At 29.6% G+C, this 12459-nt stretch overlaps 3 protein-coding genes and 1 long non-coding RNA gene across 5 annotated transcripts in view; 2 read left to right on the top strand and 2 right to left on the bottom strand.

The window, feature by feature from the left end:
* Positions 1 to 1134, bottom strand: LOC117216117. Its single transcript, XR_004489305.1, has 3 exons — positions 315 to 1134; positions 152 to 245; positions 1 to 11 (listed from the first exon to the last, which is right to left on the bottom strand). It is a non-coding gene; the product is annotated as an uncharacterized LOC117216117 (long non-coding RNA).
* Positions 1135 to 1780: 646 nt separating this feature from the next.
* On the top strand, positions 1781 to 8718 carry LOC117216567. The gene is made up of 7 exons (XM_033463360.1): positions 1781 to 2130; positions 2479 to 2592; positions 2678 to 2830; positions 2937 to 3141; positions 3213 to 7617; positions 7698 to 7908; positions 8234 to 8718. Exons 1-7 carry the CDS (start codon positions 2047 to 2049, stop codon positions 8354 to 8356), a joined length of 5295 nt encoding a protein of 1764 aa, XP_033319251.1. The 5' UTR covers positions 1781 to 2046; the 3' UTR covers positions 8357 to 8718.
* A 1069-nt stretch (positions 8719 to 9787) lies between these two features.
* Positions 9788 to 11024, top strand: LOC117216521 (methylated-DNA--protein-cysteine methyltransferase, inducible). Its single transcript, XM_033463277.1, has one exon. It carries the CDS (start codon positions 9945 to 9947, stop codon positions 10506 to 10508), a length of 564 nt encoding a protein of 187 aa, XP_033319168.1. The 5' UTR covers positions 9788 to 9944; the 3' UTR covers positions 10509 to 11024.
* A 73-nt stretch (positions 11025 to 11097) lies between these two features.
* LOC117216509 overlaps positions 11098 to 12459 on the bottom strand; it is a 36845-nt gene continuing 35483 nt past the window's right edge. For both annotated transcript variants that reach the window (XM_033463239.1, XM_033463250.1), the window contains exon 13: positions 11098 to 12457. In XM_033463239.1, coding sequence (XP_033319130.1) covers positions 12333 to 12457 — 125 coding nt within the window. In that variant the 3' untranslated portion in view covers positions 11098 to 12332. The remainder of the gene's footprint in view (positions 12458 to 12459) is intronic.

The following is a 12459-nucleotide window of genomic DNA, read 5'->3' as shown; positions in this document are numbered from 1 at the left end:
TCGCTTAAGTCCTGAAGCAATGTTGATGAAAAAAATAGAAAAAAGAATATGAAGTTAATTACTTTTCTGCCATAGTTGGAAATTTAATATCGATTAAATCAAATTTAATATCAGAATCGATTTATTAAAAGTAAGAGTTTTAAGTACCTACGTACTCTTCTATTTTCGAAGTTTTTGCAATATTTCAAATATTGATGATATCTTCCCTTCGCCTTTAGTTTAATTTCTTTAAGATGGAAGGAAACCTGAAAATATATGGATATTTTAGTTTTTATGAGTTTCACGTTATTGAAACAACTACATGGATTTCTTACGTTTCACATCTATCGATGAATCATAGAAATTTCACCATTGATTTTGTTTAGAAAATATGCAGGTAACTAAACGACAATTCTTGTTCGAAATGAAAGGGAATGTAAAAATCTATAGATATTTCTTTGGTATATACAAACACAACCTGGTGATTATTTTATCGGTGGGATATGTGGGACTCGTCTGAGGTGGTGCGCAGTACATCCATTAAAAGCGTCTCCTCATATCTGCGATGAAGCAGAAAAATATAGCCACTTACCCGACACGACCGAACGTGCGAACGTGACCAGCGAATTTTGATTTTTGTTGCGAATCCTCATTCAAATTCCGCACTGTGCAACGATTTGCAATACTTCAGGAGGAGGGATTCCGATTTGACACCGATTTCTTTCCAATATTTCAGAAATCTTTGTAACTGCGTAATTTTTATCTTTTGAATCACTAATTAACCCTTTGCCGTACGATTTCATTTAAACTGCGTCATAATGAGGGACAAAGCCGTTGTTTGGTATAAATAAACTTCAAGCTTTAAGCTCGATCTCCCTTCATCGAGCGTGCAGAAATCAACGGTATTGAAATAAAAACCTTTCATACATTAAATGTGATTTCTTTTTTATTAATATATTGTTTTAATATATGTTTAACATAAATTTTTAATATATTAAAACATATAGATACATCTTAATTCCTCTAGCGATCTGTAAGAATTGTTTTGCCTATTGTCAAAGGTAACACTATCGATAGTATCGATAGTTTCACTATTTGAGTACATATTATCTCTAGTATTACTATTTTTTATTCTAAACGTTATGCAAAGGATTTTCAAATAAATTTCACTCTATAAATAAAAAAAAAAAATACGAAATCACGAACAATATTAGAAAATTTTTCGTAGATTAAAAATAGGATGTAAGTAACCGTGAATTCCTCTTGGTCGAACATTTTCAGTATTTAGAAAGCGTAAAGACGATAGACCGTATTTCGTTATCGGCGGGATTTTCAATTTATATCGCCATTTGAACGCATGAAACTACACCAATATTAGTTACTTAAATACTAACTTTCGTACGACTGATGTCAATATATGAATGGAGCTAGAAAACTTTTTATAAGCATATTCCATTGTTTTACATGGTTTCTATATGTAAACAGGTATTATTAAGTCCGACTTGAATTTATGCTCTGGATCATAACGTAATCCGTACTATCACCGAATCTATATCAATGGTCTGAGCACGAATGTGTGAATCCACTAAATTCTGCGTCACGAGTTTCCTCGTCATTTTACGATAAGGAATTAACATAAGAGTACACATCATAAGTACTTCCTTTGAATCATATCCTTATATATATAACAGAAGAATAATTTTGTAAATAACTCTATAACAACTAATTAAAGAATTTCACAGTAATTCGATTTAAATTATTTTATATGAAGTTTCTCGTAGATGTCGTTGTTTGCGATATCTAAGTTTGAATCTCTGTATGCATATCTGTATACATGGCATAAACGCAATTTTCATTCGAAAAGGGCGGTAAATATCAATGCACGTGTGTTCATTAAAAACATTGCAAAACGAAGTATTTATTAAATTTTATCAACTGTATTGTATTTATGATCATATCATATAATTAACAGTAGAAGGGTCTAAGAACCGTTTTCAATGTAATAAAAGAAGACAGGTTATATAGAGGATTAGGTGACCTCTGAAGGAACCGGTCATTATTTTAAAAATGAGTGCCGATAACTACTACCGATTTATATTGGAACGTATTAATACTTCGGACATAATTGTATTAGATAAACCAGGACATACAGTAAGTATAAAATGTTCTTCTCTTCTATTATGCAAGTAGTAAGCACATGCTATAAAATAATTTTTGTTTTTTAATTTTATTGTTAAATTATGCGTAGACTGCAAATATTTATGTAGTTGTAAAGAATTGAAATACATAGAAGTATTCAAAGTATACATAATATGTAAAAATATATTAAATATTCAAAGTATTTAGTAATTGAAATAAATCTTTTATTTATGTTCTACTCTTTTATATGTGTTCATAGAAATTCAATATTTATGAATAAAGAAAGTATTCTGAGTATCAAAAACCAATAATAAGGATGTTTTACATGTATAAAACATTGTCTCTTTTGTATGTTTTCAGTATACTTGTGGTAGAGCCAAGGATAATGAAATAATATGCCTTAGTCTGACAGTATCTAGACGCCATTGTATGTTTTTCCATAGAAAAAATGAATTATATGTTACAGATTTAAAGGTACATATCATGTAATGAAATTAGTGCACTAGAATGTATTCTCTTAATATAATACTTTCATTTGATGATGTTACGTTATCTTTAGAGCTCGAATGGTATATTTATAAATGACATAGCTCAAGAGCCCTTTCAGACAACTCAATTACACTCGAATGATGTTATTGGCATTGGATGTCCCACTGCTGCAGATGCAACTGAAAACAGTGATCTATATGTGTATAAACTACATTCAATTGGAGTAAGATTTAATTAATTATATCATCAGATTAATTATCATCACATGATATCTTTTTTGAAATATTTATTGAGTAAGATTGTTACACATATTATAATAATTTTAACAGCCACGACTTCTGGAAGATGGTCACAGTATTAGTACACTTTCAGAAACTATTATAGTAAATAATGTAAATATAGTTAATAATAAGTCAATGACTGACAGAGCAGATAAACGTAAAAGAGAAGACACGAATCCCAACTTGGAAGTGGCAAGTAAAATTCCCAAGTTGCAAAATGAAAATTATATCTTAGAAAAAAATTATCTGCAAGGTATTACTGCATTTTTATTCAGGTTATTTACAAGACAAAGAAGAAATAGTAGAATTTTGCTTTTATTTCAGAAAAGGATAAAGAGAAAAATGAAAATGATATTGAAATAGTTCATATTTCATTGAATAACAGTTCATCAAATGGAAAAAATAAAAATTGTGATAAATTAAATGCAAAGAAACATATGGATGCCAACATGCCTACATCAAATAATTGGACAAACAATACAAGAAGAGAATCATCAATAGATGATAAATTAATAAATTGTCAGGACCTGAGATCAAATATGATAATAAGCACCACAAAAAAAGATATTAAAAAAGGGGAAATTTCTCTCAATAAGAGTACAGAGAAAGTAAATGCAAATATGTTACAAGAGATTAATACTTATACTGGAAATAATTTAATGTATACTGAAGATGTACAGAGTACAACAAATAATTTATTCTATACTAAAGATGTACAGAATACAGCAAATAATTTACATAATCTTAAATCTAAAAATACAATTAAGGACAGTAGAATAAGAGTAAAATCTGATTTAGAAATCAGGAATTACAACTCAAAACACAGTAGAAGAAATAGTAGTGAAACAAATACTGTGAATGAAATACGAAAACCAAATACAGTTGATAAAACCAATCAATTTAAAAACAATGAAGAAGGAGATTTACTCGCAACACTTCCTTCAAATTTCATGTATAGCAAGGATGGTATCATAAAATTTGAAGATGAATTCCAATTAACCGATACTGATAAAAATGCTATTTTAAATTCCTCGAATACAAGTTTCATTCCAGTCGGATCTCCAATAAAACTAAAGAAAGTGCAACAACAACCAAAAACAAAATTTTCAGAGGACGATGTTATAAACTTAAGCGATAGTGAGGATGATATTTTTCCGTGCTCCCAACTGTTTGATATTGGCTATGGTATGAACACAACCATGAAAGATGAGGTAAAAGAGGAACAACCTACAGAAGTAGAAAGTGAGAGATTTGGTATAGATGATGTGGATTTTGTTATTTCAATAACAGATAGTGAAGATGAAGAAGATAAGAATTGGTTTTACAGATTATCCCGAAGTCAAATATTCAGCGAAAACGATGAAATTGATCTGAAAAGTAAGAATGGTGTAAAAAAAGAAGATATAGATATAAATGTCGTAACTAAGGAACCAATTGTAAGCGAGTTTGAATTAATCGAAACTAATGAAAAGCTACCAAATGAGTTAGTTCCTAGAGCAACCATAGACGAAGAAAAAGAAGCAGAGAACTCGTCTTTGCAGGATATGGACAATTTAAATAAAGTATTTTTACCAGAAAATACTTTACTTCAACAATTCACGAGCGCTACTAGTGATACTAAAAAACATTCTAAGTCTCCGAAAAATCAGAGTTTGTCTCCAGTGCAAAAAGAGGCAGGAAATTATATTCATCCCTTGAGTAAAATAGAAACTATTACACCTACCAAGAGCAAAAAGTCGGTTGAGAAAAAGGTGCCTCAAATCGAACCTCCACACTTACCTACCTCCAGAAGACGAAGAAGTGTTTCTAATAAAGATAAACAAATCCCTGAAAAGTCTGATAAATCTGTAAGATCTGGAAATTCTGAAAAATATGAAAAACCTTCGAAACCGCGATTAAGTGCTAAAGAAAAGAAAGAACAACAAGAAAAGTTGAAGTTAGAGCAATATATGCATGCAAAGGAGCAAAAGAATCGTAAAGTACTTCACAAATGGGCCAGTTGTCTTCCCCCTAGTACAAAGAAATTAAATACTCTTTCTAAGGAAGAGAAGAAAGCATTGGCAGATAATAGAAAGATGAAATTGAAGAAAATCGCCGAAGAAAACCGGGTATCTTTAGCAGGTAATCAAGAAAAGAAACGTATTGTTTCTAAACCAAAAGCGAAAGTAACGACAAAGTCCCGAAACGATTTCCTTGTCGAGGAGACGATCGCTGCATCTAGAGAGGAAATTGTAACAGAGGAGTCTAAATCTTTGTCTAGTCGATCCGCAACAGCAAATAGAACTTCTTCAAATGCAAAAACGATTGATCCAACAAAACGTAAAAATGTCTTTAAAGAAATAGCAATGGATGTACAGCATAAATTAACTCTTAATGATATTTCCAATTTGGGAAAAATTCCTAAAAAATCTAATAATACTAAAATAAAAATAAATATCGTAGAAGCAGAAACAGTATTAAAAGATCTTTCATTGGAAGAAAAAACAGAGAAAACAATTAAATCGAAAGATACTGCAGTAAGTGGTAAACCAAGCTTAGAATCTTATAAGACAGTGGAAAAGGGACCTTCTGTACCTCTTAAGTCAAATCTTAAGTCACCTGTAAAACCGAATTCGAAGAAACGAGTGTCTTTTTCTACAGAGATTCAAACTGTTCGTGAATATGAAATTGATGAATCAAATGTTCTAAAAAAACTGACAGGAAAAGATGCTCCTGTACGTCGAGAAAAGATCAATACAATGAATCAATTTTTATGCCGCATCTTATGCTGGAAACCAGTGTGGTTGGAAGAACAGCTATATTTGAATCAAGATCCACCTGTTATTCAGCCTGAAGAACTTAACCCTACCTTAACCCATTATAGATCGTATGATGAATATTATAATACTATAAGTTCGCTTTTGTTGCTGGAAATTTGGCATAATATCACAAACAAATTTCAGAGCATAGAGGATATACACAGACGGCCCACATTCATGTGCTCTATAGTTAAAAACTCTATTCAGACGAATGTGGAGCCAAATGATATACTTCTTACAACGTTGATGATAGAAGTATTAGCCACAAAGGACGATATACAAAAGCAAATTCATCCTAAGTATGGGGACCTTGTATTTTTTGAGTATGTTCAAAGTCACGAAAACTCACAAAAATCAAAAGATTTTCGTAAAGTGTTCGCATATGTTACTAACGTACACACAACAGTATTAACGCCTCTGACACATTTTAACAGAGATTTACAAAATTACGTAAAAGATGCTCATACATTGTTAACATATAGTGTGATAACAAAATACCTCGATAAAAATATTCTAGTGAATCGAGTTCAACGATTAAGAGCTGCATTTTATTTACGTCCTAATTTACGAATGGTACAAGCATTGCAATTTCTCCCTAAATCGCCATTAGTAAACTTAATCTTATGTCCAAGAATCGAGATGTACAAGTTGCCAACTGTTTCTGAATTAGAGACATTGATCACAGGAGATAAATTAAATGAGAAACAGATGGAAGCTGTAAGCAAAATAACCAAAGCAGTAATCCAAAAAGATACCAAATTGTGTTTTATTCAAGGACCACCTGGAACTGGAAAATCGAAAGTTATTGTAAATATAGTTACTCAAATTTTGTATGGAAATAACAGATATACAAGCAATGGAAGTTCTTTTACTATGTTAGTTTGTGCTCCATCAAATGCAGCCATTGATGACATTGTCTTAAGATTATTAGAAATTAGAACCATGATTAAAAAGCAGGCAGAGATAAAACCATTTAGGATGGTTCGTATTGGGCAATCACAAATGATGCATTCAAAAGTGAAAGATATTTCTATTACTGAATTGGCGAAACGAGAAATTAAAAAAACATGCAAGTCGAACACTGTTCCATCCGATAGTATAGAAAGTGAAAAATTATTTTTACAATCTAAGATTAACGCCCTTCAATGTAAGCTGAACTCAAATAATTTGGATGAAACTCATAAAGACCATGTTAGGATGAAACTGGCAGATATGTCTGCAAAATACGAGTTACTAAAGAATCGTACATCAACGAACGAAGTAAATGATAAAAGCAGAGAAAGCATTAGATTGCAGCGTGCGGCAGAATACAAAATTCTTGACTTTGCAGACATAATAACCTGCACCCTCTCATCCTGTTATACTAGTCAAATGGAGTATATTTTTGGTGTTAATAAGAAAAAGATATCTGTGTGTATTGTGGATGAAGCTACTCAAAGTTGCGAGGCAGAAACCTTGATACCATTGATGTTAGGAATAGATACATTGGTTTTAGTTGGTGATCATAATCAATTACCAGCTACTGTTCTGAGTACACGGGCAAAGAAATATGGGTTGGATCAATCGATCTTTTCTCGAGTGCAAAGCGCCTTTGATTTACAACCAAATAATCCCATAATTATGCTAGACACTCAATATCGAATGCAACCTGATATTTCCTCTTGGCCAAATAAGTTCTTCTATGGTTGTAAATTAAAGAATGCAGTAGAATGCAATGATAACTTTCCATTCCATTCATATCGAATTTTAAATTTGGTTACAAATCAGAATCATGATAACTCAAACAATGAAGAAGCAGATTTTGTAGCTAATATTATTTATTGTATGCTAAACTTTGCCAATTTGGATAATTGGCAATCATGCATTTCGTGCGGAATTCTTACACCATATAATAATCAAAGAGCTATGATATTGACTAAAGTTAATGAAAAGTAAGTTGTAGCATTTAATGGGAGTGTATTCTAAATATCATCTGAATTAATTGTTGCATGTTGATTTTTTATTGTCTTAGAATATCTTCGTTGCCAGAGAATGTTAAGGGAAAAATAAAATATATTGTGGACACTGTAGATCGTTTTCAAGGTCAAGAATGTGATGTGATAATTTTGTCATGTGTGCGGAGTCAGAAGATCGGCTTTCTATCAGATAGACAAAGACTTTGTGTTGCACTTACAAGAGCAAAACACAGCCTGATAATATGTGGTAACTTTAACATTTTCATGGTAAGATTATATAATATTATCTGCATTTAAAAAATATTTATGTATATTACATACATATTTCAAAAGTGTCACAACTTTTCACAAAAGTGTTACAACAATTCAAAACAAACAGTCCTATGTTAAAAAGACATCAAAACCGTCAAAGAAGGATTTTAAAGGCTAGCAATGGAAAAATAACATTTGGCTTAGAGTTTATTCTTTTTGTTCAATAGTTTCTCGCTGTTTTTGAAAAACTTGTTTATATAATATAATATGCATTTATAATACAAAAATAGTTGATATATTGCATAATTAAATATGTAATGATTTTTTTTGTTGATTACAGAGGTATCCAATGTGGAATTCATTAATAGCAGACGCGAAAGCGCGTAAAGTATTTTTTAATGTTAATCCCAACGCGAATTCTCATGAAATCAAATCTTACGTAATTAAACGTGTGATGAAATAATCGTTCATGTTTCATTGGACGATTACATAAAGTATTCTTGTATATTTGTATAAATCTTACTTTATTCTCTACACCATAGATGTAAGAAGTATAAACCACAGTTGTCAAATGAAGATGTCCTCGTTGAAAAAGAGATAGAGACATTTAACATAATTTCTCTCCTTCCTAATAAATACTAGAATATTATTAATATACATAGAAAAGAAGAGACCTCGTTATTTATTTACATCCCTTTTTACGAGGTCCACTTGTTCAACATGGCGTCCGTGGTCTATACTTCCTATACCTTCTTCACGCGGCTTGAAATGTTGTAAATTTCTGTTTCTGTATGATATTGTCTTTGTAAATAATAAATTTTTTAACTATGGTGTCTTAAATAGAATAAAATAAACAAACATGCTCATTATTAATAATCATAATTAATTTCTTTTTGGAATATGATTACGTTGATGAATCATAAGCTGAAAGAATAATTACATATGGTTTCATTGCATAGAACTATTATTTTTAATATATTATTCTAAGTAATAATATTAAAAATAGAAAGCCAAACCAATTTTAATTATTTTAAATATATTATAACAGATATTTTATATTATTTTATTTATTTAATAATTATGTATTTTTAATAATCAGAATAAGTTGTTAGGAATTATTAGAAAGGATGAACAAAAATTTTATATAATAATATTTATATAATAATATATAGATTTGTGAAATGCCATGTTTTCTTTAAAATAAAGTCTTGGCATCCAGGGCAAGATGTTCTAAATTTGCCTGGCAGTGAATGTCCTAATTCTTCGAAATAATTCACATATCAACCACGTAGTAGCGTTTCAATAAATATTCATTAAATAATTATTAAATAATTATTAAATAATTAATTTGAAGCATTCTAGTATGAACAAAGTTTGAGTTTAAAATTTGGAACTTGTATTCCAAGTCTTCACTTGATGCCAAAAGCCTATATAAGAACATTATAGATTGTGGATGTTTATGTAATTCCGTATTTTAATAAACAGAATTAATGAAATTTGTTTTATCTCTTAAATATTGAATATTTCATATATTTTGTCTTATATTTATTGTACAATTTTACACTCTTACATTTTCCATAAACATCCACAGTTTTTCCAAGGATAGTAAAGGCGGGTACTCACCCGCTGGAACAGTTAACAAATTTTTTTTATGACGGTTTTGTAACCGCTATTCGATCTTTTCATGAAATAATTACTTCTTATAACAAATTGACAAACAGCCCACGAACAACATTTAAATACAGTGGTGTCATAGATGTGGAGACATAGGTAGTTATATAGATTGCATAATTGTGAATTAAGGGTAGGATGCAAATCAAGCAGTGCGAAAAAGACAATACAACTAGTGTATACGACCATAGTGTATGCAAACATAATATATATAATTATGGTGAAAGATATATCTGCATGTGTCAAATCATTGATATGACTGGAGATGCACCTTAAGAGTGTCAGCTAACATCTAAACATTCTAAACATATTACCTTCTAATAACTTTTATTTCTTTATTTTCCTAGTATCTACAGATTTGAATAATTTAAATAATCATAATGGTTCGGTTTCAAAGTATGACACCACAAGAGTATAAAGAAAAGCATGAAAATTTTAAGATAATCCATTGTTTTCATACTACACCTTTTGGGGATTGCTTAATTGGCATTACTAACACTAACAAGGCAATTATGCATTTGGCTTTTGTTGATAAAAATAATGAAGAAGCTTTGAATGAATTAAAGAACGATTGGCCTCTTTCAAAATTGGTCGAAGATACCTCGAACGAAACAAACAAAATTATAGAAAAAATCTTTTCCCGATGTGTAACTGTGGATGATTCTATTTCTGTTCTCATGAAGGGTACACAGTTCCAAATAAAAGTTTGGGAAGCCTTGATGCTTATTCCACATGGTACAACTGTTACTTACGAACAAGTTGCGTGTAATATAGATAACCCAAAAGCTGTACGAGCTGTTGGAAATGCGGTCATGAAAAATAATATTGGTTATTTGGTGCCATGCCATCGCGTAGTAGGTAAATCTGGCAGTAACAAATATAAATGGGGAACGAAGCGTAAAGAAAATATTCTCTTGTATGAGCATGATCATGTAAACACTTAAGTTTATTTTTTATATGTTTACATACTTCTATCATTTTTTTATTAATTTATAGTTTAATACAAAGAGATGTAGTTTATGTAATATGGTACGATTTTATAAGTTCTGTTACTTACGAATTGTTTATTTCATAGTATATATAAATATAAAAATTTAGGCACCAAAAATTTCCTGATATTTGCATAGATTATGTAAAATAGACACTGGATAATATAAAAAGAAAATTGTTTATTTTTATACATTAAAAATTATTTTTATTATCTTTAAATACAAGTATGCAGTATAATTTATGTACACTTAAAGTAATTAATAATTTAAGCTGTAATGATAAATCCATTGCACTCTTGCACACAGTAACAGGAACACTATGATACTAGGATGGTCTTCAGCATTCACAATAATTCTAAGATGGTAGTATAAATTAAACATAAATAAAATTGTGTAATTTTATATTTCAATTTAGATAGTTATCGATATATGTAACTGTTTTGTATAAAAAAATGCACCTTAAGAATTTTTTAAATATCTTGTGTTAATTTACAAAATATTAAATTGTTCAATTAGCAATATATAAAATAAATGTCAAAAAGAGTTCAAGAATAAATTTATGTATGTATTTTTGTGAAATTTTGTGATATAATTAATTTTCTTTAGTATACAAGCCTTTCAGATGTCAAAATAATAAGTGTTACAAATGCTGAAGTTAAAAAGTAATTGTTAATGTTAGAGAACTGGCAATGAATGAAGTTAATAATTTGGCATCTGATGGACTTATTGTTTAAGTTTATACACAGCATGACTGGAGAAGTACTATCTACATTGTAAATATTACTGTACTATTAATTCTATACATTAAGGTATAAATTTATAAATACATATTTATATACATTTACAATATAAATATAAAAATGAATTGCATATATATAAAAGCATTCTATAAATGTGTAAATCATTTCACACAATACTTATTTGTAAAAATTCTACTTTAGGTACAAGTATGACACTTGCTTGTGTTAATTGCAAAAATCGATGTTAAATTTAATTTAACAATTATATAAAAAGTGTAAAATTTATCGTGACTTATTTAAAAATTATTTCTTTTTGCAAATAATCACAGGGAATAAATTGTATTACCCTAAGAATGATAACATATTTCTTATTTTGTATATTGTTTTAAGTTTGTAATTTTCATTCATTTCATTCGATGTAGATTATAACATATTTATTTCAACGAGAAAAAAATAGTGTTAGTTTCTTATTTTAAGTACAAATTTGAAAAAAATATATATTTTCCTATTGGTGAATCTTTCTGTACAGTGTTATTAATTCAGTCAGTCTCATTAGTAAGTTCATCTACATGATTGATTTAGTAAAAAACCATTATGAAAAGTGTGTTATAATCAGAAAGTATATAAACTTCTTTGGATTCTCCTAGCAACATACAGTTTACTATTACTTGTATCTTACAAGGCAGTGTTTGGTGGAGATTTGAAATATAACAAAGTTCTATGTATCTACAGAAATTTTTGTTAAAAGCATCTCTCAAATGCAAAGTAGATTAGAATGGTGTTTGCCAAGGGAACACATTAATATCAATAATAAAAAGTATTTAAATACTTATTTTTTCCTGATGAAATCATTCAGCAGGATAGGCATTTTCTAAATGTACTTCATGTATAATATTTACTTTCTTGATCATTTAGCTTCATCTTAATAAAATTAAGAAAAGTGTTATGACTCTGTTTTAAGACAATAAAATTTTCTTGTTTTATATCCCATAGCGGCATTCATTCACTAGCTCATTGTTCGTTATTAATGACTTGGTACTCAAACGTACATATAAATGTTTCTAAAAAACGCGATTACCATTATGAACATTACAAAACCATAAGATGCAGTGGTTTTATGTGAGGCAAATGATGGGATATTGTTTCCTGATATACTGGTGGTACCT

Source organism: Bombus bifarius, unplaced genomic scaffold (genome assembly GCF_011952205.1).
Source record: "Bombus bifarius isolate JDL3187 unplaced genomic scaffold, Bbif_JDL3187 scf7180000007973, whole genome shotgun sequence".
Lineage (NCBI taxonomy): Eukaryota > Metazoa > Arthropoda > Insecta > Hymenoptera > Apidae > Bombus > Bombus bifarius.
The sequence above is the reverse complement of the archived record's forward strand: the minus strand, read 5'-3'. Positions and strand labels throughout refer to the sequence as shown.